At 42.0% G+C, this 26226-nt stretch overlaps 1 protein-coding gene and 1 long non-coding RNA gene across 2 annotated transcripts; one reads left to right on the forward strand and one right to left on the reverse strand.

Moving 5' to 3' along the window:
* Positions 1 to 2371: 2371 nt before the first annotated feature.
* On the reverse strand, positions 2372 to 8128 carry LOC129856059 (gastrula zinc finger protein XlCGF49.1-like). Its single transcript, XM_055924195.1, has 2 exons — positions 7619 to 8128; positions 2372 to 2938 (listed from the first exon to the last, which is right to left on the reverse strand). The coding sequence occupies exons 1-2, from the start codon at positions 7881 to 7883 to the stop codon at positions 2415 to 2417; spliced, it is 789 nt and encodes a 262-aa protein (XP_055780170.1). The 5' UTR covers positions 7884 to 8128; the 3' UTR covers positions 2372 to 2414.
* A 10408-nt stretch (positions 8129 to 18536) lies between these two features.
* On the forward strand, positions 18537 to 25546 carry LOC129856067 (uncharacterized). Its single transcript, XR_008759608.1, has 2 exons — positions 18537 to 19117; positions 23812 to 25546. It is a non-coding gene; the product is annotated as an uncharacterized LOC129856067 (long non-coding RNA).
* The last annotated feature ends 680 nt before the right edge of the window (positions 25547 to 26226 follow it).

The following is a 26226-nucleotide window of genomic DNA, read 5'->3' on the forward strand; positions in this document are numbered from 1 at the left end:
ACAGAAACGTCTTTCTCTTCTTCTTTCACGGTAACAGCCTCACCCTCTACTTCTTTTTGTATTGTAACATCCTTCTCTTCCTCCTCCTCTTTCAGGAGAGCTTCTTTCTCCGTCCAGAAGACCTCTTTTTTAGCAGGAGAAGAGTAGCTTAGTGAACTCATGGTCGGGGATGTTCGCTAGCTAGCATTAGCAACTAGCCTAGTTCTAAGCTAATTTAGCAAACCAGCTAGCTGACAAACAACGTAATTATATAATTAAATGGGCCAACAAGTACATACGACAGAAGTGTGTTTAAAACACAGCGACTAATATACACCATAACAGTGTAAAGACCGTGAATGTTGTAGCTATGTTTGCTAGAAAGCTACTGAGGTGTCTGACTAACTGTTGTTGTTGAAGGAGCGTCCCGTCCACAACATTATACGTCACACTGGCAGCATCGCCTGAACCTAAAAGACGCACATCGCCATCTGCTGCCTGGAGTGGGCAACGCAGCTGAGGAACCAAAAGTTTATTTTTCATGTATTTAATAAAAGTTGATTATTATATTAAGTCGTTCAAAGAGAAGCATGTGTTGATTGATTCGTGTTTAATGAGTGATAATTTAAAACAAACTTTAGACCCACTACATATTTACATTGAACCATAGTTCTGACATGGATCATTTTGACCCCAGAGACATATCTTTTATCAGAGACAAAATGTGGTTTATTCCATTTTTCATGACTTTGTCAATCAACTTGTTCTTAATACATCTAAATCATGGTTTAGTGTTTCTGTATCAATATGGACTTTTAACAAACTCAAATCCTTTGGAGTCATTTTGACACCAGCCAAAAGCTCCTTTGATAAATAGGATGTTTATTTCAAATCAAAATCAAATCACATTTTATTGGTCATATACACGTGTTTAGCAAATGTTATTGCGGGTGTAGCAAAATGCTTGTGGTTCTAGCTCCGACAGTGCAGTAATATCTAACAATTTCACAACATATACTCAATACACACAAATCAAAGTATTTGAATGTAGGTTTCTCTCTAGACATGATCCATCCCACCAGAGGGTGGAGGGGCACCTGTATCAGTGGTTTTGACCAGATAGACACCTGCAGACACACAGTATAGTGCCTCCCATGTACTCTCCTAAGATTGGACTTTTCTATACCACGTATCACGTGACTGTGTACAAAACTGTCAATGGTAGAAAACACTGCCAGTGTAATACAGTGCATTCGTTAAGTATTAAGACCCTTCACTTTTTCCACATTTAGTTACATTACAGCCTCATTCTAAAATTGAAGATTTTTTCCCCCTCATCAATCTACACACAATACCCCATAATGACAAACCAAAAACTGTTTTTTAGACATTTTTGCAAATGTATTTACTTAAGTATTCAGACCCTTTGCTTTGAGACCCGAAATTGAGCTCAGATGCATCCTGATTCCATTGATCATCCTTGAGATGTTTCTACAACTTGATTGGAGTCCACCTGTGGTAAATTCAATTGATTGGACATGATTTGGAAAGGCACACACCTGTCTATATAAGGTCCCACAGTTTACAGTGCATGTCAGAGCAAAAACCAAGCCGAGGCACAGATCTGGGGAAAGGTACCAAAAAATGTCTGCAGCATTGACGGTCCCCAAGAACACAATGGCCGCCATCATTCTTAAATGGAAGAAGTTTGGAACCACCAATACTCTTTCTAGAACTGGCCGCCCAGCCAATTTGATAAATCGGGGGAGAAGGGCCTTGGTCAGGGAGGTGAACAAGAACCCGATGTTCACTCTAACAGAGCTCCAGATTTCCTCTGTGGAGACGGGAGAAACTTCCAGAAGGACAACCATCTCTGCAGCACTCCACCAATCAGGCCTTAATGTAGCAATGATTAAATTGTCAACATTTATTTCAATGGACAATTCTGTGAAGTGTTCTGTGAAAGGTGTCGGCTAGAGATGACTTGCAGGAGCTTGCAGGGATTTGTAGTCTTGCATGTCGTCTACTTTGATGCTAATTAGCATTTTCAAACACGAGAGTAAAGAAGACAAATATATTGATAAAAGTATTTGTATTTAGTATAGATCCCATTTAGTTCCTGCCAAAGCAGCAGCTACTCTTCCTGGGGTTTATTATGGATCCCCGTTAGTTCCTGCCAAGGCAGCAGCTACTCTTCCTGGGGTTTATTATGGATCCTCATTAGTTCCTGCCAAGGCAGCAGCTACTCTTCCTGGGGTTTATTATGGATCCCCATTAGTTCCTGCCAAGGCAGCAGCTACTCTTCCTGGGGTCCAGCAAAAATAAAGGCAGTTATACAATTTTAAAAACATTACAATAAATTCACAAAAAATAGTGCACTAACATTACAAAGTGAACTCAAGTCTGACAGCCCAAACAAAAACACACATTCTCAGTCAAAAACACAAGTCAGAACACAGCCTCTCGATTCTCTCATGTGTTTTCAGGTTCTCTGACTGGGAAAAGGTCTTTCCACAATGAGAGCAGTGGTATGTCTTCTCCTCCTGTGTATTTGTATGTATTCTTTCATGCTCTTTCAGGTACCTTAACCGGGTAAATCTCTCTCCACACTGGGAGCAGCGGTACATCTTCTTACCTGTGTGTGTCCTCTCATGCTTGTTCAGGTTTCCTACCTGGCCAAAACTCTTTCCACAATGGGAACATTGGAAAAGCTTTTCCCCTGTGTGTCCCCTCTCATGCGTTTGCAGGCTCCCTAACTGGGTAAACGTCATTCGACATTGGGAACAGGGGTAAGGCTTCTCTCCAGTGTGTATTCTCTTATGTGTTCTCAGGCTCCCTAACTGAGTAAAACTCTTTCCACACTGGGAGCAGTGATGTCGTCTTGCTGGTTTGGACGTCTCGGGGTCTGGTTTCCCTGAAGGACTCTTCCTGCTGTCAGAAGGAGAGTCTGGTCTCTCTCCTGTCAAAGACAAACAGATGATTTAATTAAACAGAGACCTGAATGAAACCTCCACATGATAAAACTTCCTATGATGTATAATCTAGACTAGATCCCTCAATCACCTGAAGTCAGTTTTCACAAGTATTATTAAAGCGACTCCAAAATGCAGGTCTCTGTGTGGTTCTTAGTCAGAGAGGCCGTCAGTCAGTATGGTCAGGAGGAGTTGAGGGGTCTGGTTGCCTTTTACAAGGAGCTCTTGACTAAGGCATAATTACACCAGAGGAAGTCCTGTCAGAGTACTCCCAGTACAAGAGATTTCCCCAGGGCCCATCAGCTGTCCTGTCAATGTCCTGCAGTCAGGTGTGTACTGGGATAATGTTACCAATGTCATAAACGTGAGCTGTATATTTTGGTAAAATTACACAACACATAATTGAAAGAAACACATTTGCTCAAGGCACATTATACATAATTGAATGAAGCATGAATAAATCATTTGTTAATGTTATGAAAGAACCTCCACTGAGGGAGGTCTCCTTGGTTCTTCCTGTCTCCACTGACAAAGGTCTCCTTGGTGCTTCCTGTCTCCACTGAGGGAGGCCTCCTTGGTGCTTCCTGTCGCCACTGACGGAGGCCTCCTCGGTGCTTCCTGTCTCCACTGACGGAGGTCTCCTTGGTGCTTCCTGTCTCCACTGACGGAGGCCTCCTTGGTGCTTCCTGACTCCACTGACGAAGGCCTCCTTGGTTCTTCCTGTCTCCACTGAGGGAGGTCTCCTTGATGCTTCCTGTCTCTACTGACGAAGGTCTACTTGATCACACACACCCACATGTACAGTTGAAGTCGGAAGTTTACATACACTTAGGTGGGAGTCATTAAAACAAATGTTTCAACCACTCCACAAAATTCTTGTTAACAAACTATAGTTTTGGCAAGTCGGTTAGGACATCTACTTCGTGCATGACACAAGTAATTTTCCTAACAATTGTTTACAGACAGATTATTTCACTTATAATGCACTGTCTCACAATTCCAGTGGGGCAGAAGTTTACATGCACTAAGTTGACTGTGCCTTTAAACAGCTTGGAAAATTCCAGAAAATTATGTCATGGCTTTAGAAGCTTCTGATAGGCTAATTGCCATATTTTAAGTCAATTGGAGGTGTACCTGTGGATGTATTTCAAGGCCTACCTTCAAACTCAGTGCCTCTTCACTTGACATCACAGGAAAATCAAAAGAAATCACTCAAGACCTCAGAAAAAAAATTGTAGACCTCCACAAGTCTGGTTCATCCTTGGGAGCAATTTCCAAACACCTGAAGGTATCACGTTCATCTGTACAAACAATAGTATGCAAGTATAAACATTATGGGACCACGCAGCCGTCATACAACTCAGGAAGGAGACGCGTTCTGTCTCCTAGAGATGAACGTACTTTGGTGCGAAAAGTGCAAATCAATCCCAGAACAACAGCAAAGGACCTTGTGAGGATGCTGGAGGAAACAGGTACAAAAGTATCTATATCCACAGTAAAACGAGTCCTATATCGACATAACCTGAAAGGCCGCTCAGCAAGGAGAAGCCACTGCTCCAAAACCGCCATAAAAAAAGACAGACTACGGTTTGCAACTGCACATGTGGAAAAAGATTGTACTTTTTGGAGAAATGTCCTCTGGTCTGACAAACATAAACAGAACTGTTTGACCATAATGACCATCGTTAACTTTGGAGGAAAAAGGGGGATGCTTGCAAGCCGAAGAACACCATCCCAACCTTGAAGCATGGGGGTGGTAGCATCATGTTGTGGGGGTGCTTTGCTGCAGGAGGGACTGGTGCACATCACAAAATAGATGGCATCATGAGGCAGGAAAATTATGTGGATATATTGAAGCAACATCTCAAGACATCAGTCAGGAAGTTAAAGCTTGGTCGCAAATGGGTCTTCCAAATGGACAAGGACCCCAAGCATACTTCCAAAGTTGTGGTAAAATGGCTTAAGGACAACAAAGTCAAGGTATTGGAGTGGCCATCACAAAGCCCTGACCTCAATCCTCTAGCTCTGTCAGGAGGAATGGGCCAAAATTCACCCAATTTATAAGCTTGTGGAAGCCTACCCGAAACATTTGACCCAAGTTAAACATTTTAAAGGCAATGCTACCAAATACTAATTGAGTGTATGTAAACTTCTGACCCACTGGGAATGTGATGAAAGAAATAAAATATGAAATAAATCATTCTCTCTACTATTATTTTATCATTTCACATTTTTAAAATAAAGTGGTGATCCTAACTGACCTAAGACAGGGCATTTTTACTAGGATTAAATGTCAGGAATTGTGAAAAACTGAGTTTAAACGTATTTGGCTAAGGTGTATGTAAACTTCCGACTTCAACTGTATCTCTGTCCGCCTGCCTGCTAGGATGATATACAGGAAAGTGTCTGTCCGCCTGCCTGCTAGGATGATATACAGGACAGTGTCTGTCCGCCTTCCTGCTAGGATGATATACAGTAAAGTGTCTGTCCGCCTGCCTGCCAGGATGATAAACAGGAAAGTGTCTGTCCGCCTGCCTGCTAGGATGATAAACAGGAAAGTGTCTGTCCGCCTGCCTGCTAGGATGATATACAGGAAAGTGTCTGTCCGCCTGCCTGCTAGGATGATATACAGGAAAGTGTCTGTCCGCCTGCCTGCTAGGATGATATACAGGAAAGTGTCTGTCCGCCTGCCTGCTAGGATGATATACAGGAAAGTGTCTGTCTGCCTGCCTGCCAGGATGATAAACAGGAAAGTGTCTGTCCGCCTGCCTGCTAGGATGATATACAGTAAAGTGTCTGTCCGCCTGCCTGCTAGGATGATATACAGTAAAGTGTCTGTCCGCCTGCCTGCTAGGATGATATACAGTAAAGTGTCTGTCCGCCTGCCTGCTAGGATGATATACAGGAAAGTGTCTGTCTGCCTGCCTGCCGGGATGATAAACAGGACAGTGTCTGTGCCTGCTAGGATGATATACAGGAAAGTGTCTGTGCCTGCTAAGATGATATACAGAACAGTGTCTGTCCGTCTGCCTGCTAGGATTATATACAGGAAAGTGTCTGTCCGCCTGCCTGCTAGGATGATATACAGGACAGTGATCATCATTTACAGCATTAAGTAGGTATACACCATGTCTGACGTCCTTAATAAGTCCTATAGATACTGTTCATAATCTAGTCATACACCATGTCTGACGTCCTTAATAAGTCCTATAGATACTGTTCATAATCTAGTCATACACCATGTCTGACGTCCTTAATAAGTCCTATAGATACTGTTCATAATCTAGTCATACACCATGTCTGACGTCCTTAATAAGTCCTATAGATACTGTTCATAATCTAGTCATACACCATGTCTGACTTCCTTAATAAGTCCTATAGATACTGTTCATTATCTAGTCATACACCATGTCTGACGTCCTTAATAAGTCCTATAGATACTGTTCATAATCTAGTCATACACCATGTCTGACGTCCTTAATAAGTCCTATAGGTACTGTTCATAATCTGGTCATACACCATGTCTGACTTCCTTAATAAGTCCTATAGGTACTGTCCACTGTTTCAGAGTAGGAGTGGCCATGACCCTTCCAAATTCTAAGGATTACGCTAGCTGCTGTAACCACAGCAACATTTATTTGGGTGACAGAATTATAGAGTCATTTTGGAATAGGCTAGAAACACTACATGACCAAAAGTACGTGAACACCTGCTCGTCAAACATCTTACTCCAAAATCATGTGAATTAAAAAGGGGATTGGTCCCCCCTTTGTTGCTATAACAGCCCCCACTCTTCTGGGAAGGCTTTCCACTAGATGTTGGAACATTGCTGTGGGGGACTTGCTTCCATTCAGCCACAACAGCATTAGTGAGGTTGGGCGATTAGGCCTGGCTCGCAGTTGGTGTTCCAATTCATCCCAAAGGTGTTCGATGGGGTTGAGGTCAGGGCTCTGTGCAGGCCAGTCAAGTTCTTCTACACCGATCTCGACAAACCATTTCTGTATGGACCTAGGTCCAGGGGCATTGTCATGCTGAAACAGCAAAGGGCCTTCCCTAAATTGTTGCCACAAAGTTGGAAGCACAGAATCGTCTAGAATGTCATTGTATGCTGTAGCGTTTGCACCACTCCAGCCTACGCTTGGCACTCTAGCAATGATAAAGTACTTTACGATAATGCGAAAATTAAATAATCGATTTGGTATCATTTTTATTATGGAAGATTGAATAAGTGTGCTTCAAACGGTTTGCTTGGAATGATTTGTAGCGTCTCGACTATCTGGACATGAGAGTCCATTCAACTCAGTTTCCCTGCCTGAAAAAAGTGTATTCGCGCACGCAAACTCAGGAAGAAACTGACCGCGTTTTGCGACTGTCGGCTCACTTGACGGCAGTCAACAGTGGGCTAGGAATCGCCTCCAGTTTAGCACAATGGAATTGCAGTATTGAATGAAGGCAAGTCCATTCCGTGAGACATTTAAGTTGTGATTTTGCGTGCAAATCCATTGTTAAAGTTTTGTTGTTGGCCAGCTTGTTGATGGTATTCACATCTTACAGTGTAGCTTTATCAATTCCTACATTAATAAACGGCATTTAAGCTCAGAACTTGAATAGAATGCCGTTTTAAAACCACGCATCAGTTCAAAAAGTATTTTCAAGACAGGACTTACTGGTGTTACTCAGATCTTCTGTCTCCTCTTCTTCCCTCTCCTCCTCCTTCAATATGACAGTTATCTCTCCTTCATTCACTCCAGAAAAAGTATAATCGTTTTCTTCCCCTTCTTTCTCTGTAACAGCCTCACCCTCTACTTCTTCGTTTACTGTGACATCCTCCTCTTCATCCTCCTCTTTCACGACAACGTTCAGCCAAATACCTTCTTTCTCCTTCCAGCAGACCTCTTTTTTAGCAGGAGGGCAGTAGCTTGCTGAGCTCATGGTCGGGGATGTTAGCCAGCTAAACTAGCTAGTTAGCGACTAGCCTAGTGATAGGCTCATTTACCAAGCCAGCTACCGTTCCCTGACTAAACGGAAATATGACATTAAATGGGGAAACTCGTTAAAAGACAGAATTATGTTTCACATACAGAGGCAAATATACACCGAAGCAGTCTGAACAGCTTGAATGTTTCCGCTAGGAAGCTACCGAGGTGGCTGACTAGATGTTGTTGAAGAAGCGTCCGGTCCACTACATTATACGTCACTCTGATAGCGTCGCCTGAAAAACGCATATCGCCATCTGTTGACTGGAGTGGTTAACGCAGATAAATGTAATAGTCAGACAACTACAGATTTGTAATAAGTATGAATTTAAAACCTACTTCTACATTCTACCAACCAACAGATGTTTCTACTAAAGTGAATATTAACCAATGAGGTGGGTCTTTCCACATTCTACCAACCAACAGATGTTTCTACTACAGTGAATATTAACCAATGAGGTGGGTCTTTCCACATTCTACCAACCCAACAGATGTTTCTACTATAGTGAATATTAACCAATGAGGTGGGTCTTTCCACATTCTACCAACCAACAGATGTTATTACTACCCCGCTGTCTGAAACGCTCATCCAGACAGTCCTCTGGGTAACCCCGCTGTCTGAAACGCTCATCCAGACAGTCCTCTGGGTAACCCCACTGTCTGAAACGCTCATCCAGACAGTCCTCTGGGTAACCCCGCTGTCTGAAACGCTCATCCAGACAGTCCTCTGGGTAACCCCGCTGTCTGAAACGCTCATCCAGACAGTCCTCTGTGTAACCCCGCTGTCTGAAACACTCATCCAGACAGTCCTCTGGGTAACCCCGCTGTCTGAAACGCTCATCCAGACAGTCCTCTGGGTAACCCCGCTGTCTGAAACGCTCATCCAGACAGTCCTCTGGGTAACCCCGCTGTCTGAAACGCTCATCCAGACAGTCCTCTGGGTAACCCCGCTGTCTGAAACGCTCATCCAGACAGTCCTCTGGGTAACACTCATCCAGACAGTCCTCTGGGTAACCCCGCTGTCTGAAACGCTCATCCAGACCATCATCCATATCATGCTGCAATCAATTGAACAGGGGGCAAACGTTTAGTGTTCTACATTATGACATCATTAAAATACTCCTTCTACAATGTTAAAACATTCTACATTGTGACATCATTAAAACACTCCTACTACTATGTTAAAACATTCTACATTGTGACATCATTAAAATACTCCTACTACTATGTTAAAACATTCTACATTGTGACATCATTAAAACACTCCTACTACTATGTTAAAACATTCTACATTGTGACATCATTAAAATACTCCTACTACTATGTTAAAACATTCTACATTGTGACATCATTAAAATACTCCTACTACAATGTTAAAACATTCTACATTGTGACATCATTAAAATACTCCTACTACAATGTTAAAACATTCTACATTGTGACATCATTAAAATACTCCTACTACAATGTTAAAACATTCTACATTGTGACATCATTAAAATACTCCTACTACAATGTTAAAACATTCTACATTGTGACATTATTAAAATACTCCTACTACTATGTTAAAACATTCTACATTGTGACATAATTTCATTGATATCATGAAACAACTCCATGTATGTATTTTTTGATGTTTGATCAGAGATCTTTTATCAGAGTATCTCTTCTCACATTGAGCACAGCTGTGAGATTTCTCTCCTGTGTGTGTTCTCTGGTGTTATATCAAGGAGCTTGACCCAGTAAAACTATTTTCACATTGATCACAGCTATACGATTTCTCTCCTGTGTGTGTTCTCTGGTGTGATATTAGGGTGCTTGGGTGATTAAAACTCTTCCCATATTGATCACAGCTATAAGATTTCTCTCCTGTCTGTGTTATCTGGTGTGAAGTCAGCTCTAGATCTGTACAATGTAGACAATAATTAAAATAAAGAAAAAACATTGAATTTGTAGGTGTGTCCAAACAATTGACCGGTACTGTATATGCATTGTGGAGGTGAACTGGTCCTAGATCTGTGCAAAGGCATAACATCTACAGCAGGAACAACTGTCTGTGTTAGAGAACATATAAAACGAACTGATCCTAGATCTGTACAAAGGCATAACATCTACAGCAGGAAAAACTGCCTGTGTTAGAGAGCATATACAACGAACTGGTCCTAGATCTGTACAAAGGAATAACATCTACAGCAGGAACAACTGTCTGTGTTAGAGAACATATAAAATGAACTGATCCTAGATCTGTACAAAGGCATAACATCTACAGCAGGAACAACTGTCTGTGTTAAAAGGCCCAGCTGGATTTAAAATGACATATTTGAATGTCAAATGATTTGTTTGTCAGTACAAGACAGGGTCTGTGGAGGCTTGGCCTATTAGTGATAGATTTTTGGAGGGACCCTTGTCCCTACAGCCAATCAGTGAGCAGCTTCCCTTCCCCTACATCTCAGGCAGTTCTGTTACTCACAACACCCCCCCTGCTTTCCTCAACAATGGAACAGCTTCCCTTCCCCTACATCTCAGGCAGTTCTGTTACTCACAACACTCCCCCTGCTTTCCTCAACAATGGAACAGCTTCCCTTCCCCTACATCTCAGGCAGTTCTGTTACTCACAACACTCCCCCTGCTTTCCTCAACAATGGAACAGCCCACTGAGCTAAAGCCTTGGCATTACAAATATGTTTTAAAGGAGCGGGACATTTTTTACAATGAGGAAATAATATGTCATGTTTTACACGTACCTCAGCCATCATTGTGAATGGTGTCTTATGCAGTGGCAAAATTAGATTTGCTGATGCAGTAAATCTAATACTTAGGTGTTTTTAGGCCTGAGAGGTCTGCGGTGATTCCGTGGTTATAAGTTACTGACCTTGGAATACATTTCTGGCCATGCTGGCAGGGTCTGAATCAAACCCAATGTCCACCTGGCACACTGACAGGGTCTGAATCAAACCCAATGTCTACCTGGCACACTGACAGGGCCTGAATCAAACCCAATGACCACCTGGCACACTGGCAGGGTCTGAATCAAACCCAATGTCCACCTGGCACACTGACAGGGTCTGAATCAAACCCAATGTCCACCTGGCACACTGACAGGGTCTGAATCAAACCCAATGTCCACCTGGCACACTGACAGGGACTGAATCAAACCCAATGACCACCAGGCACACTGACAGGGTCTGAATCAAACCCAATGTCCACCTGGCACACTGACAGGGTCTGAATCAAACCCAATGTCCACCTGGCACACTGACAGGGTCTGAATCAAACCCAATGTCCACCTGGCACACTGACAGGGTCTGAATCAAACCCAATGTCCACCTGGCACACTGACAGGGTCTGAATCAAATCCAATGTTCACCTGGCACACTGACAGGGTCTGAATCAAACCCAATGTCCACCTGGCACACTGACAGGGTCTGAATCAAACCCAATGTCCACCTGGCACACTGACAGGGTCTAAATCAAACCCAATGTCTACCTGGCACACTGACAGGGTCTGAATCAAACACAATGTCCACCTGGCACACTGACCGGGTCTGAATCAAACCCAATGTCCACCTGGCACACTGACAGGGTCTGAATCAAACCCAATGTCCACCTGGCACACTGACAGGGTCTGAATCAAACCCAATGACCACCAGGCACACTGACAGGGTCTGAATCAAACCCAATGTCCACCTGGCACACTGACAGGGTCTGAATCAAACCCAATGTCCACCTGGCACACTGACAGGGTCTGAATCAAACCCAATGTCTACCTGGCACACTGACAGGGTCTGAATCAAACACAATGTCCACCTGGCACACTGACCGGGTCTGAATCAAACCCAATGTCCACCTGGCACACTGACAGGGTCTGAATCAAACCCAATGACCACCTGGCACACTGACAGGGTCTGAATCAAACCCAATGTCCACCTGGCACACTGACAGGGTCTGAATCAAACCCAATGTCCACCTGGCACACTGACAGGGTCTGAATCAAACCCAATGTCCACCTGGCACACTGACAGAGTCTGAATCAAACCCAATGTCCACCTGGCACACTGACAGGGTCTGAATCAAACCCAATGTCCACCTGGCACACTGACAGGGTCTGAATCAAACCCAATGTCCACCTGGCACACTGACAGGGTCTGAATCAAACCCAATGTCCACCTGGAACACTGACAGGGTCTGAATGTTAAGGGGAGGGAAGATTGGTCAAGAGGGTGATGATTATTGTTGTTCTACTGCCTGATTGTTAAAAAAGCTTTGTTAAAGAACAAGAAGACCCACACACTGTTTACAAAAGCTTTGTTAAAGAACAAGAAGACCCGCACACTGTTTACAAAAGCTTTGTTAAAGAACAAGAAGACCCGCACACTGTTTACAAAAGCTTTGTTAAAGAACAAGAAGACCCGCACACTGTTTACAAAAGCTTTGTTAAAGAACAAGAAGACCCGCACACTGTTTACAAAAGATTTGTTAAAGAACAAGAAGACCCACACACTGTTTACAAAAGCTTTGTTAAAGAACAAGAAGACCCTCACACTGTTTACAAAAGCTTTGTTAAAGAACAAGAAGACCCGCACACTGTTTACAAAAGCTTTGTTAAACAACAAGAAGACTCAGAAGATCCATACCAACCAACAAGAAGATCCATACCAAGGTGGCTTAGCAGTTCAGACGTATTTTTCCGTGTTGTCGTGTCGTGTCCTGTATATATATATATTTACACCTTTTCTTCACATATCTTTTATTTATTTTATTATCCAAGAACTCAACTACAAAAGCTTTCCTGCAAAAGCTTTCCTGCAACCCGCTTCACCAATTACAATAAGTACTATTTACCTCAATCTGAAAATCCATCGTGGAAGATAGCCAGGGGCTAATTCAGAAGCTAGCCTGAAAGCTAATCCAGAAGCTACTCCAATAGCTAGCCAGAAGCTAATCTGTAGCTGCCCCGAAATTAGCCGGTTTGCTGGCTAGCGTTGGTGTTTCAGCTGCCCACGTTTTTGCGGTCATCAGCTATTCCTCTAGCTCGATAATCTACCGGCACTTTTGTGCAACGCGACTCGGACCGGAGCATTCCGGGACTTTTTTTCTCTCAGTTTCCCCGGATTCCAACCGCAGCCTCTGGACACTTGCACCTTGATTTCGCAGCTAGCTAGCTGCATACCGTGTGACTATTGGCTTACGTCGACCCCGGAGCTAACTCAAATCATGCTGGAGCTAGCCAGCTGAGGAGTTCCATCACCATCCGGACCCGCTTCTTTGTTGCTGCTGCAGATACGGAACCCCACCGGGCCTTCACGACTGACTGCCGACGTTATCTGCCCGAGGGATTTATCCAACCGGCACCTCCGTCCTGGCGTTACCTGAACGCTCATCTGAGGCCCGCTAATCGTTAGCTGTCTTATCGGCTGCTATCTGAACAAAACCCCACTACACGGAACCTACCGACGGAAACGCACGAGGTATCTACAAACAGACCTCCATCCTATGCTGCTACCGATAGCCATATACCCGGCCAGCTGTCTGGATCGCCACGACCCCAACCAACCTCTACTCACTGGACCCTTATTTATCACTCGATTAAGCTTGCCTCTCCTTAATGTAAATATGCCTTGTCCATTGCTGTTCTGGTTAGTGTTTATTGGCTTATTTCACTGTAGAGATTCTAGCCCTGCTCTCTATACCATATCCAACCCTGCAGTTCCACCACCCACATATGCGATGACATCACCTGGTTTCAATGATGTTTCTAGAGACAAGATCTCTCTCATCATCACTCAATACCTAGGTTTACCTCCACTGTATTCACATCCTACCATACCTTTGTCTGTACATTATTCCTTTAAACTATTTTATCGCCCCCAGAAACTTCCTTTTACTCTCTGCTCTGGTAGCTCTAGGCGACCAATTCTCATAGCTTTTAGCCGTACCATTATCCTACTTCTCCTCTGTTCCTCTGGTGATGTAGAGGTGAATCCAGGCCCTGCAGTACCTGGCTCCACTCCTATTCCCCAGGCGCTCTCTTTTGATGACTTCTGTAACCGTAATAGCCTTGGCTTCATGCATGTTAACATTAGGAGCCTCCTCCCTAAGTTTGTTTTGTTCACTGCTTTAGCACACTCTACCAACCCGGATGTTTTAGCCGTGTCTGAATCCTGGCTTAGAAAGACCACCAAAAATTCAGACATTTTTATCCCCAATTACAATATTTTCAGACAAGATAGAACGGCCAAAGGGGGCGGTGTTGCAATCTACTGCAAAGACTGCCTGCAGAGTTCTGTTATACTATCCAGGTCTGTTCCCAAACAATTTGAACTTCTACTTTTAAAAATCCACCTCTCTAAAAACAAGTCTCTCACCGTTGCCGCCTGCTATAGACCACCCTCTGCCCCCAGCTGTGCTCTGGACACTATATGTGAACTGATTGCCCCCCATCTATCTTCAGAGCTCGTGCTGCTAGGTGACCTAAATTTGAACATGCTCAACACCCCAGCCACCCTACAATCTAAGCTTGATGCCCTCAATCTCACACAAATTATTAATGAACCTACCAGGTACCACCCTAATTCCGTAAACACGGGTACCCTCATAGATATCATCCTAACAAACTTGCCCTCCAAATACACCTCTGCTGTTTTTAACCAAGATCTCAGCGATCACTGCCTCATTGCCTGCATCCGTAATGGGTCAGCGGTCAAACGACCTCCACTCATCACTGTCAAACGCTCCCTGAAACACTTCAGCGAGCAGGCCTTCCTAATTGACCTGGCCGGGGTATCCTGGAAGGATATTGATCTCATCCCGTCAGTAGTGGATGCCTGGTCATTTTTTAAAAATGCCTTCCTCACCATCTTGAATAAGCATGCCCCATTCAAGAAATTTAGAACCAGGAACAGATATAGCCCTTGGTTCTCTCCTGACCTTACTGCCCTTAACCAACAGAAAAACATCCTATGGCGTACTGCATTAGCATCGAACAGCCCCCGTGATATGCAACTTTTCAGGGAAGCCAGAAACCAATATACACAGGCAGTTAGAACAGCCAAGGCTAGCTTTTTCAAGCAGAAATTTGCTTCCTGCAACACAAATTCAAAAAAGTTCTGGGACACCGTAAAGTCCATGGAGAATAAGAACACCTCCTCCCAGCTTCCAACCGCCCTGAAGATAGGAAACACTGTCACCACCGACAAATCCACTATAATTGAGAATTTCAATAAGCATTTTTCTACGGCTGGCCATGCTTTCCACCTGGCTACCCCTACCCGGGACAACAGCACTGCCCTCCCCTCTGCTACTCGCCCAAGCCTTCCCCATTTCTCTTTCTCCCAAATACAGTCAGCTGATGTTCTTAATGAGCTGCAAAATCTGGACCCTTACAAATCAGCCGGGCTAGATAATCTGGACCCTTTCTTTCTAAAACTATCTGCTGAAATTGTTGCCACCCCTATTACTAGCCTCTTCAACCTCTCTTTCGTGTCGTCTGAGATACCCAAAGATTGGAAAGCAGCTGCGGTTATCCCCCTCTTCAAAGGGGGGGACACCCTTGACCCTAACTGCTACAGACCTATATCTATCCTACCCTGCCTTTCTAAGGTCTTCGAAAGCCAAGTCAACAAACAGATTACCGACCATTTCGAATCACACCACACCTTCTCCGCTATGCAATCTGGTTTCAGAGCTGGTCATGGGTGCACCTCAGCCACGCTCAAGGTCATAAACGATATCGTAACCGCCATCGATAGGAAACAATACTGTGCAGCCGTATTCATTGACCTGGCCAAGGCTTTTGACTCTGTCAATCACCACATCCTCATTGGCAGACTCGACAGCCTTGGTTTCTCTAATGATTGCCTCGCCTGGTTCACCAACTACTTCTCTGATAGAGTTCAGTGTGTCAAATCGGAGGGTCTGTTGTCCGGGCCTCTGGCAGTCTCTATGGGGGTGCCACAGGGTTCAATTCTTGGACCGACTCTCTTCTCTGTTTACATCAATGATGTCGCTCTTGCTGCTGGTGATTCTCTGATCCACCTCTACGCAGACGACACTATTCTGTATACTTCTGGCCCTTCTTTTGACACTGTGTTAACAACCCTCCAGGCGAGCTTCAATGCCATACAACTCTCCTTCCGTGGCCTCCAACTGCTCTTAAATACAAGTAAAACCAAATGCATGCTCTTCAACCGATCGCTGCCTGCTCCGGCCCGCCTGTCCAACATCACTACTTTGGACGGCTCTGACTTAGAATATGTGGACAACTACAAATACCTAGGTGTCTGGTTAGACTGTAAACTCTCCTTCCAGACCCACATCAAACATCTCCAATCCAAAGTCAAATCTAGAATTGGCTTCCTATTCCGCAACAAAGCATCCTTTACTCATGCTGCCAAACATACCCTTGTAAAACTGACCATCCTACCAATCCTCGACTTCGGTGATGTCATTTACAAAATAGCCTCCAAAACCCTACTCAATAAATTGGATGCAGTCTATCACAGTGCCATCCGTTTTGTCACCAAAGCCCCATATACTACCCACCACTGCGACCTGTACACTCTCGTTGGCTGGCCCTCGCTTCATACTCGTCGCCAAACCCATTGGTTCCAGGTCATCTACAAGACCCTGCTAGGTAAAGTCCCCCCTTATCTCAGCTCGCTGGTCACCATAGCAGCACCTACCCGTAGCACGCGCTCCAGCAGGTATATCTCTCTAGTCACCCCCAAAACCAATTCTTCCTTTGGACGCCTCTCCTTCCAGTTCTCTGCTGCCAATGACTGGAACGAACTACAAAAATCTCTGAAACTGGAAACACCTATCTCCCTCACTAGCTTTAAGCACCAGCTGTCAGAGCAGCTCATAGATTACTGCACCTGTACATAACCCATCTACAATTTAGCCCAAACAACTACCTCTTTACCTACTGTATTTATTTATTAATTTATTTTGCTCCTTTGCACCCCATTATTTCTGTCTCTACTTTGCACTTTCTTCCAATGCAAACCAACCATTCCAGTGTTTTTTTTAGTTTTTATTTTACTTGCTGTGTTGTACTCACTTCGCCTCCATGGCCTTTTTATATTTTTATTTATTTATACATATATCTGTTTGCCTTCACCCCCCTTATCTCACCTCACTTGCTCACATTGTATATAGACTTATTTTTTTATCTTTTTCACTGTATTATTGACTATATGTTTGTTTTTACTCCATGTGTAACTATGTGTTGTTGTATGTGTCGAACTGCTTTGCTTTATCTTGGCCAGGTCGCAATTGTAAATGAGAACGTGTTCTCAATTTGCCTACCTGGTTAAATAAAGGTTAAATAAAAAATAAATAAAAAAAAAGACCTGCACACTGTTTACAAAAGCTTTGTTAAAGAACAAGAAGGCCTGCACACTGTTTACAAAAGCTTTGTTAAAGAACAAGAAGACCCTCACACTGTTTACAAAAGCTTTGTTTAATCAGCACAACAGTTTTCAGCTGTGCTATCATTATTGCAAAAGGGTTTTCTAATGATCAATTAGCATTTTAAAATTATAAACTTGGATTAGCTAACACAACATGCCATTGTAACACAGGAGTGATGGTTGCTGATAATGGGCCTCTGTACGCCTATGTAGATATTCCATAAGAAATCAACCGTTTCCAGCTACAATAGTCATTTACAACATTAACAATGTCTACACTGTATTTCTGATCAATTTGATGTTATTTTATTGGACAAAAAATGTGATTTTCTTTCAAAAACAAGGACATTTCTAAGTGACCACAAACTTTTGAATGGTAGTGTACATCTACATGATGTATTGTTACACCATGTAGGAGCAGTATAGACCTAGTCTGTTCATTATATACATCTACATGATGTATTGTTACACCATGTAGGAGCAGTATAGACCTAGTCTGTTCATTATATACATCTACATGATGTATTGTTACACCATGTAGGAGCAGTATAGACCTAGTCTGTTCATTATATACATCTACATGATGTATTGTTACACCATGTAGGAGCAGTATAGACCTAGTCTATTCATTATATACATCTACATGATGTATTGTTACACCCTGTAGGAGCAGTATAGACCTAGTCTATTCATTATATACATGTACATGATGTATTGTTACACCCTGTAGGAGCAGTATAGACCTAGTCTGTTCATTATATACATCTACATGATGTATTGTTACACCACGTAGGAGCAGTATAGACCTAGTCTGTTCATTATATACATCTACATGATGTATTGTTACACCATGTAGGGGCAGTATAGACCTAGTCTGTTCATTATATACATCTACATGATGTATTGTTACACCATGTAGGAGCAGTATAGACCTAGTCTGTTCATTATATACATCTACATTATGTATTGTTACACCATGTAGGAGCAGTATAGACCAACAGTAGCTGGCTACTTATTTAGATTTAGTTTGACTTAATGAACTGCCTTAAATTTGCTGTAGTAAAAGAAAATGTATTCGCACTAATCATTCAAAATATTCCTGTCTTTGTATGTCTCAATATAATAGTCTTATTTAATGAAATCCATTTAAAATAATATTTTCCTCAACTGCGTTCCCCACTCCAGTCAGCAGACGGCGATTTGCGTCGTTCAGGCGATGCTGCTATCGTGACGTATAATGTAGTGGACGGTTCTTCAAAAACAACAAGTCAACCACCTCGGTAGCTTGCTAGCCAACGTAGCCGAAAGATTCAAGCTGTTTTTACGCTTTCGGTGTATATTAGCTGCTGTGTTTTAGACACACTTCTATCGTATATACTTGTTAGCCTATTTAATTTAATATGACGTTATTTTTTACTAGTCAGATATAGTAGCTGGCTGGTTAAATTAGCACTAGCTTAGTCGCTAATGATAGCTAGCTAGCTAATATCCCCGAACATGAGGTCAGTAAGCTTCTCCCCTCCTGGTAAAGAAGAAGAGGTCTGCTGGACGGAGAAAGAAGCTCTGGGACTGAACATTGTCGTGAAAGAGGAGAAGGAAGAGGAGGATGTCACAGTTAAAAAATAAATTGAGGGTGAGGCTGTTACAGTGAAAGAGGAAGACGTTACAGTGAAAGAGGAGGATGAGAAAGAGGATGCCGTTTTTGACGTGAAGAAGGAAGGGGAGATTTCTGTCACATTGAAAGATGAAGAGGTGGAGGTAGGAGATCTGATTTACATCAGTAAGTACCGCCTTAAATTGGGTTTTCACTTTGGATATTCGGAGTTGGCTCGTCAATACCTCATCAAGGGAGGGCCCTAGGATGATGACTGATATGTCTAGAATCAGACGACGTAGAGAGCAAGCTACCCCTTGTTTTCTCCGTTCCGTTTCCAAAAAGTGACTTAACATATATATTTGAGAAGGGTCTATCTGGGGTCCACGGCATGTAGTGATTTTAATGTAGTTATGATTTACTACACACAGTGCCCCCCAATAGTGCCATGCGAGAGTTGGGTTGGCTACACCAACGATTATGGATATACTGACAATAAGTCTCTGCCCTAACAAGGGGAGTCGTTGTCCACAAAGCGGCACTGTGGGTTGTCTAGCTCCCGCCTATCCTTTCTTTGGATTGGTGGATCTTATTATTATTGTTATCTATTGTTTATATTCTATGAGGGTTGTTGTCGTCAACCGCCTGTATTCAATGGAGAGAGATGCTAAGCTACTAGCATGAATATGCATAGCGATCTGGAGACAACTCCTATAGTGTTTTTTATCAAAGTTGTCGGTATGTCACGTGTCCACATAACAATTTAAGAATTACGACACTTCTGTTAGATCAAGTAAACCTCACGTAGCAAATAAGCCATTCATTTTGTTGTTGACCAAATTTGACACTTTCCACATTGGGTAAATAATTGTTTCCACTTGGATACAACCTACTGTAACCTACTGGCATGACCAAGAGAGATACAACTAACAGTAACCTACTGGCATGACCAAGAGAGATACAACTTACAGTAACCTACTGGCATGACCTAGAGAGATAAAACCAATTGGATACAGCCTACTGTATTTGCATGAGAAAATAATGGTACCAGTCAAAAGTTAGGACACCTTCTCATTCAAGGGTTTTTCTTTATTTTTACTATTTTCTACAATGTAGAATAATAGCGAAGACATCAATTCTCTGAAATGACACATATGGAATTATGTAGTAACCAAAAAAGTGTTAAACAAATCAAAATATTTTTCATTTTATATACTATACAAATGACAACATCCTACAAATATTTACTACATCACACCTGCCCAGACCCACTAGAACACACCCCCATCTCCATTAACTACATCACACCTGCCCAGACCCACTAGAACACACCCCCATCTCCATTAACTACATCACACCTGCCCAGACCCACTAGAACACACCCCCATCTCCATTAACTACATCACACCTGCCCAGACCCACTAGAACACACCCCCATCTCCATTAACTACATCACACCTGCCCAGACCCACTAGAACACACCCCCATCTCCATTAACTACATCACACCTGCCCAGACCCACTAGAACACACCCCCATCTCCATTAACTACATCACACCTGCCCAGACCCACTAGAACACACCTCCATCTCCATTAACTACATCACACCTGCCCAGACCCACTAGAACACACCCCCATCTCCAGCGCCCGCATCACTCTCCACCACATGGCCTCAAACTGCACTTTTTTATTTCTCTCCATCGCCCAGCACTTTACATATTTAGATAATAAAGCATTTGACCTTTTCTATTGCGTTGATTACAGAGGATTGGTTCACTTCCACTTTTTAGTATAGAAGAGGATTGATGAGAAAAGTATTGTCCAACTCTGGGGTGTCTCACTGCACCCTCAAATGCCATCATGTCTTTAAATATGCAGACAGACAGATTAAAACTACCTTTACATTGTAATACTTCTGACAGCCAACTTTCTAACTCCGCCCATAACTTTATGACGTCATAACATTCCCAGAAGGATTATTGAGTCATTGTTAGTTTTACACTGAAGACATGACTCTGCCGTTGTGCTGTAGAATCTGTGGATTATGTCTCTTGTATAATAAGGGACTATCATTTGACCCAACATCACAGGACACAGACTTTGATAAAGACTTCCAATTTTTTTTCGCAGTTTGAGATCGACTGAGTTTTTGTAATGGGGTTTCTCCCTGTGCACCTGCCAATGTAAATCCATTGAACGAGACAAGTTACCAGACAGGACATATTGCTGATGCTCTTCCTATTGATAACCTGAATGACAATTAACTTGTTAGTGGTCGTGATGACGACCTATTCGATGACGTCCATCGGGATTCCCCCCCAAAAAGAAGACGCTCTGGATTGATCACTGGAGTCAGATGTGAAGGAGGAGGTTGATCACCAGGAGTCAGATGTGAAGGAGGAGGTTGATCATCAGGAGTCAGATGTGAAGGAGGAGGTTGATCATCAGGAGTCAGATGTGAAGGAGGAGGTTGATCATCAGGAGTCAGATGTGAAGGAGGAGGTTGATCATCAGGAGTCAGATGTGAAGGAGGAGGTTGATCATCAGGAGTCAGATGTGAAGGAGGAGGTTGATCATCAGGAGTCAGATGTGAAGGAGGAGGTTGATCATCAGGAGTCAGATGTGAAGGAGGAGGTTGATCATCAGGAGTCAGATGTGAAGGAGGAGGTTGATCATCAGGAGTCAGACGTGAAGGAGGAGGTTGATCATCAGGAGTCAGATGTGAAGGAGGAGGTTGATCATCAGGAGTCAGATGTGAAGGATGAGGTTGATCATCAGGAGTCAGATGTGAAGGAGGAGGTTGATCATCAGGAGTCAGATGTGAAGGAGGAGGTTGATGGCCACATCAGTGAATCGTACTTTTTGGAGAAATGTCCTCTGGTCTGATGAAACAAATATAGAACTGTTTGGCAATAATGACCATCGTTATGTTTGGAAGAAAAAGGGAGAGGCTTGCAAGCCAAAGCTCACCATCCCAAATGTGAAGCATGGCGGTGGCAGCATCATGTTGTGGGGGTGCTTTGCTGCAGGAGAGACTAGTGCACTTCACAAAATAGATGGCATCATGAGGTGGGGAAATGATGTGGATATATTGAAGCAAAATCTCAAGACATCAGTCAGGAAGTTAAAGCTTGGTCGCAAATGGGTCTTCCAAATGGACAATGACCCCAAGCATACTTCCAAAGTTGTGGCAAAATGGCTTAAGGACAAGAAAGTCAAGGTATTGGAGTGGCCCTCACAAAGCCCTGACCTCAATCGTATAGAAAAGTTGTGGGCAGAACTGAAAAAGTGAGTGCGAGCAAGGAGGCCTACAAACCTGACACAGTTACACCAGCTCTGTCAGGAGGAATGGGCCAAAATGCACCCAACTTATTGTGGGAAGCTTGTGGAAGGCTACCCGACACGTTTGACCCAAGTTAAACAATTGAAAGGCAATGCTACCAAATACTAATTGAGTGTATGTAAACTTCTGACCCACTGGGAATTTGATGACATAAAAGCTGAAATAAATCATTCTCTCTACCATTATTTTGACATTTCACATTCTTAAAATAAAGTGGTGATCCTAACAGACCTAAGACAGGGAATTTTTACTAGGATTAAATGTCAGGAATTGTGATGAGATTAAATGTATTTGGCTGAGGTGTATGTAAACTTTCGACTTCAACTTTAGGTACCGTTACTGTGTTAAAAACAGAGGCAGTTGTGGGACTGATGTGTGTGGTGTTAAAGGGGAAATCTGACATTTGTTTCTAATCATTGGAGTAAAAAAAATAATGACAGCTTTGTTATTGTTTCAACTGCAGATTGGTTGTTTGTTGTGTGGCTTTTTTAAAGGGGCAACCTAGGTTTTAAACAGAAACAAAATGGCAGCCCAGAGACCTGAGCTGTGTTGGAATACTCATACTAACTGTACTATTTGTGACGTACATTGAGTTTGTAGTATGCTTATTGGTCGTAGTATGATATAGTTGGTTTAGCCAAAAGTTCCCTGGTAAGCAAGCATTCTAAACTTTATTCACTGTTATGGGGTACTATTTTGGTGTGATGTCATTATGGGCTATTGTGATGTCATTATGGGGTATTGTCTGAAGATAGATCATTTAAAAAAAAATGTCATCCATTTTAGAATAATAGCCAAAGAACATTTTACTGGTTGAAGTCGTTTTTAAATACAAAGTAGTACATTTTTGACAAAAACATAAACATTATATTAATCAGGACATTCAAATGAACCTTACAATTATAATCCAAAGTAGTGTGAAATGCACTCATAAGCAACCTGTAAATGGAGGCTATATCTGCTGTCAGCCTATGAGAACTCCCCTGAGTTTTCCCCCACGGTGGTGAATTAGTGAATAGACACAGAGCTTAATGTGAGTTTCCTTGAGTAGCACTCCTGATCTTGCACTGATAGTGTGTTGTCATATTCAGAATACATTGTGGAAAAACGAAAATCTTTGCTCACATTTTTTGCTCCAGGCAGATATACAACATCCATAACTAGTGGTTTCTGCATTAGCAGGGAGGTGTTTCTGCAACCAAATTGCATGTGTATCGCCCTTGTCGCAATTTTAGAAAACACAGAAAGGGGCCTATATTGGAGACCAAAAGTCATCTGGCACACTGCTTAGGATTTCAACAACTTTTACTTTTTTCTAGCCTAAAATAATCGATGTTACTACTAATGTGAAAAAAAGACTAAATATGACTATTGTTGCTCACTTGACTGTCTTAAGACAATTGTCAAGTAATTTTAACATTCATTACAGACGTCAATTGTTGTACAACCTCAAGGCTACGCTGTTGGCATCACCTTTTACAGTGGATTTCTGCTGTTGTGGGCCTTTAACCATCTGTCTGACTTGTTGTTCACACAGGAGAGAGACGTGACTATCGTGTATCCTCTGGGGAGCCTCAACAACATCATGAAGCTGACGAGGCAGAGAAGAGTCCCTCCAGGTCATATCACCTCAAGAAACACCAGTGGAGACCAACAGGGAAGAAATCTCACTGCTACTCTGACTGTGGGAAAGGTTGCAAATCTTCATCAGAACTTAAAATACACCAGCGAGTACACACAGGAGAGAAATCTCACCACTGTTTTGATTGTGGGAAGAGTTACTTAAGATCAGAATCACTAAAAGTACACATGAGAATTCACACTGGAGAGAAACCTTATAGCTGTGATCAATGTGGGGAAAATTTTACTCACTCAAGCTGCCTGATAGTACATCTGAGAGCACACACAGGCGAGAAATCGTATAGCTGTGATCAATGTGGGAAGAGGTTTACTCACTCAAGCTGCCTGATAGTACATCTGAGAGCACACACCAGAGAGAAACCTTACCACTGCTCTGACTGCGGAAAGAGTTTTGTTAGTTCAACAGATTTAAAATCACACCAGAAAATACACATAGTAGAGAAACCTTTTAACTGTACTCAATGTGGGAAGAGGTTTAATCACTCAAGCTGGCTGAAAGTACATCTGAGAGCACACACAGGAGTGAAACCTTATAGCTGTGATCAATGTGGGAAGAGATTTGTTACATCTAGCCATCTGACTATACACCAGAGAACACACACAGGAGAGAAATCTCATAGCTGTGATCAATGTCACAAGAGATACTCTGATAAAAGATCTCTTATCAAACATCAGAAAATATATACATGAAGTAGTTGTTTCATGATATCAATGAAATGTCACAATGTAGATTATTTGAATGATGTCACAATGTAGAATGTTTTAACATTGTAGTAGGAATACAAAGGATTTTAATTTGTTAAAAGTCCATATTGATACAGAAACACTAAACCATGATTTAGATGTATTAAGAACAAGTTGATTGACAAAGTCATGAAAAATGGAATAAACCACATTTTGGCTCTGATAAAAGATATGGCTCTGGGGTCAAAATGATCCATGTCAGAACTATGGTTCAATGTAAATATGTAGTGGGTCTAAAGTTTGTTTTAAATTATCACTCATAAAACACGAATCAATCAACACATGCTTCTCTTTGAACGACTTAATATAATATTACACTTTTATGAAATAAATTAAAATACACTTTTGGTTCCTCAACTGCGTTGCCCACTCCAGTCAGCAGAAAGAGACGCAGCAGAAGTGCGTCTTTTTATATTTGATTTGATTTATATATTTTTTTATTCAAAATGCAGATCTTCAATTTACATTGTTACATCATACAAAACAGAACACAGGTATTAACAAGAAAATACTAAAACAGACAAAAAATATAAATAATGAACTATTCTAGTGTAGTTGTAATCTCTGAAAAAATCTATAATGATTCAGGAGGATGTTATTGTTGTTATTCACTAGGATTAATGTTTTAATAAAATAGTTACATTCAATCAGAATAATGTAGAATTTTGGTATAGAATTTTGGAATTTTTGTTTGTGTATAAAGTATTTGGCAACAAGAATAAAAAAAAATGAACAATCATTTCAATGGTCTTGTTATCATTGCAATAGTAACATATTATATCTTTCATGTCAAAAACATGGGTCGTGTTCATAATGGTAAATAAGTATTTTTCAAGGTTTTCCCAAAATTCTGACACAAATTTACATTAAAGAACATTTACATTAAAGTGGGACAGATTCACACCTTTTTTTCACGGAAAACGCAGATATCATCAACAGCCACAAATGTGGATATCATAGAATTCCATGGATATACAGTATCTTATGTAAAATTTTAAAGTGCACTTCCTTAACTTTGTTTGGTATACAATATTTGTAAGGCCTTAACCAGGCATTTATCCAGACAATGTCAGGAATAATAAGCATGTTCCAGAAACATTTTCCTCTCGGTGGAAGTTGGTTTTGTGAATGAAGAATTTGTCTTATATATGTATTACAACAAGATTTCTCAAGTAAGCCCACGCCTTCCAATCTGAGTTCTGGATAAACTTTGTGATCATTACCAAAGCTAAGATGAGTTTTCATGAGTGTAGTTAGACCACTGGGAACGGCTTTGATCACAGAAATAAACACTGAAAGGAATTGGAAACTCTTTCAATGTTATAAATTGTTCATATGTGAGAATATTACCCCTGTTGTCAAAAACATCAAGAACAAAGTCAATATTCCTCTCGTGCCAGTTGGGGTAGAACAATGACTTATTCCTTACAGTTATGTCTGAATTATTCCACAAAAGAGCTTTATGTGGGGAAACATTGTGTAGGAAACATATTTTCCAGGCCTTAAAGCTTGTTGGGGAAACCTAGCCAATTTAGCGGGTAATCTTTCAGGAATATAATGACATTTC

Source organism: Salvelinus fontinalis, chromosome 5 (assembly GCF_029448725.1).
Source record: "Salvelinus fontinalis isolate EN_2023a chromosome 5, ASM2944872v1, whole genome shotgun sequence".
NCBI classification, from domain to species: domain Eukaryota; kingdom Metazoa; phylum Chordata; class Actinopteri; order Salmoniformes; family Salmonidae; genus Salvelinus; species Salvelinus fontinalis.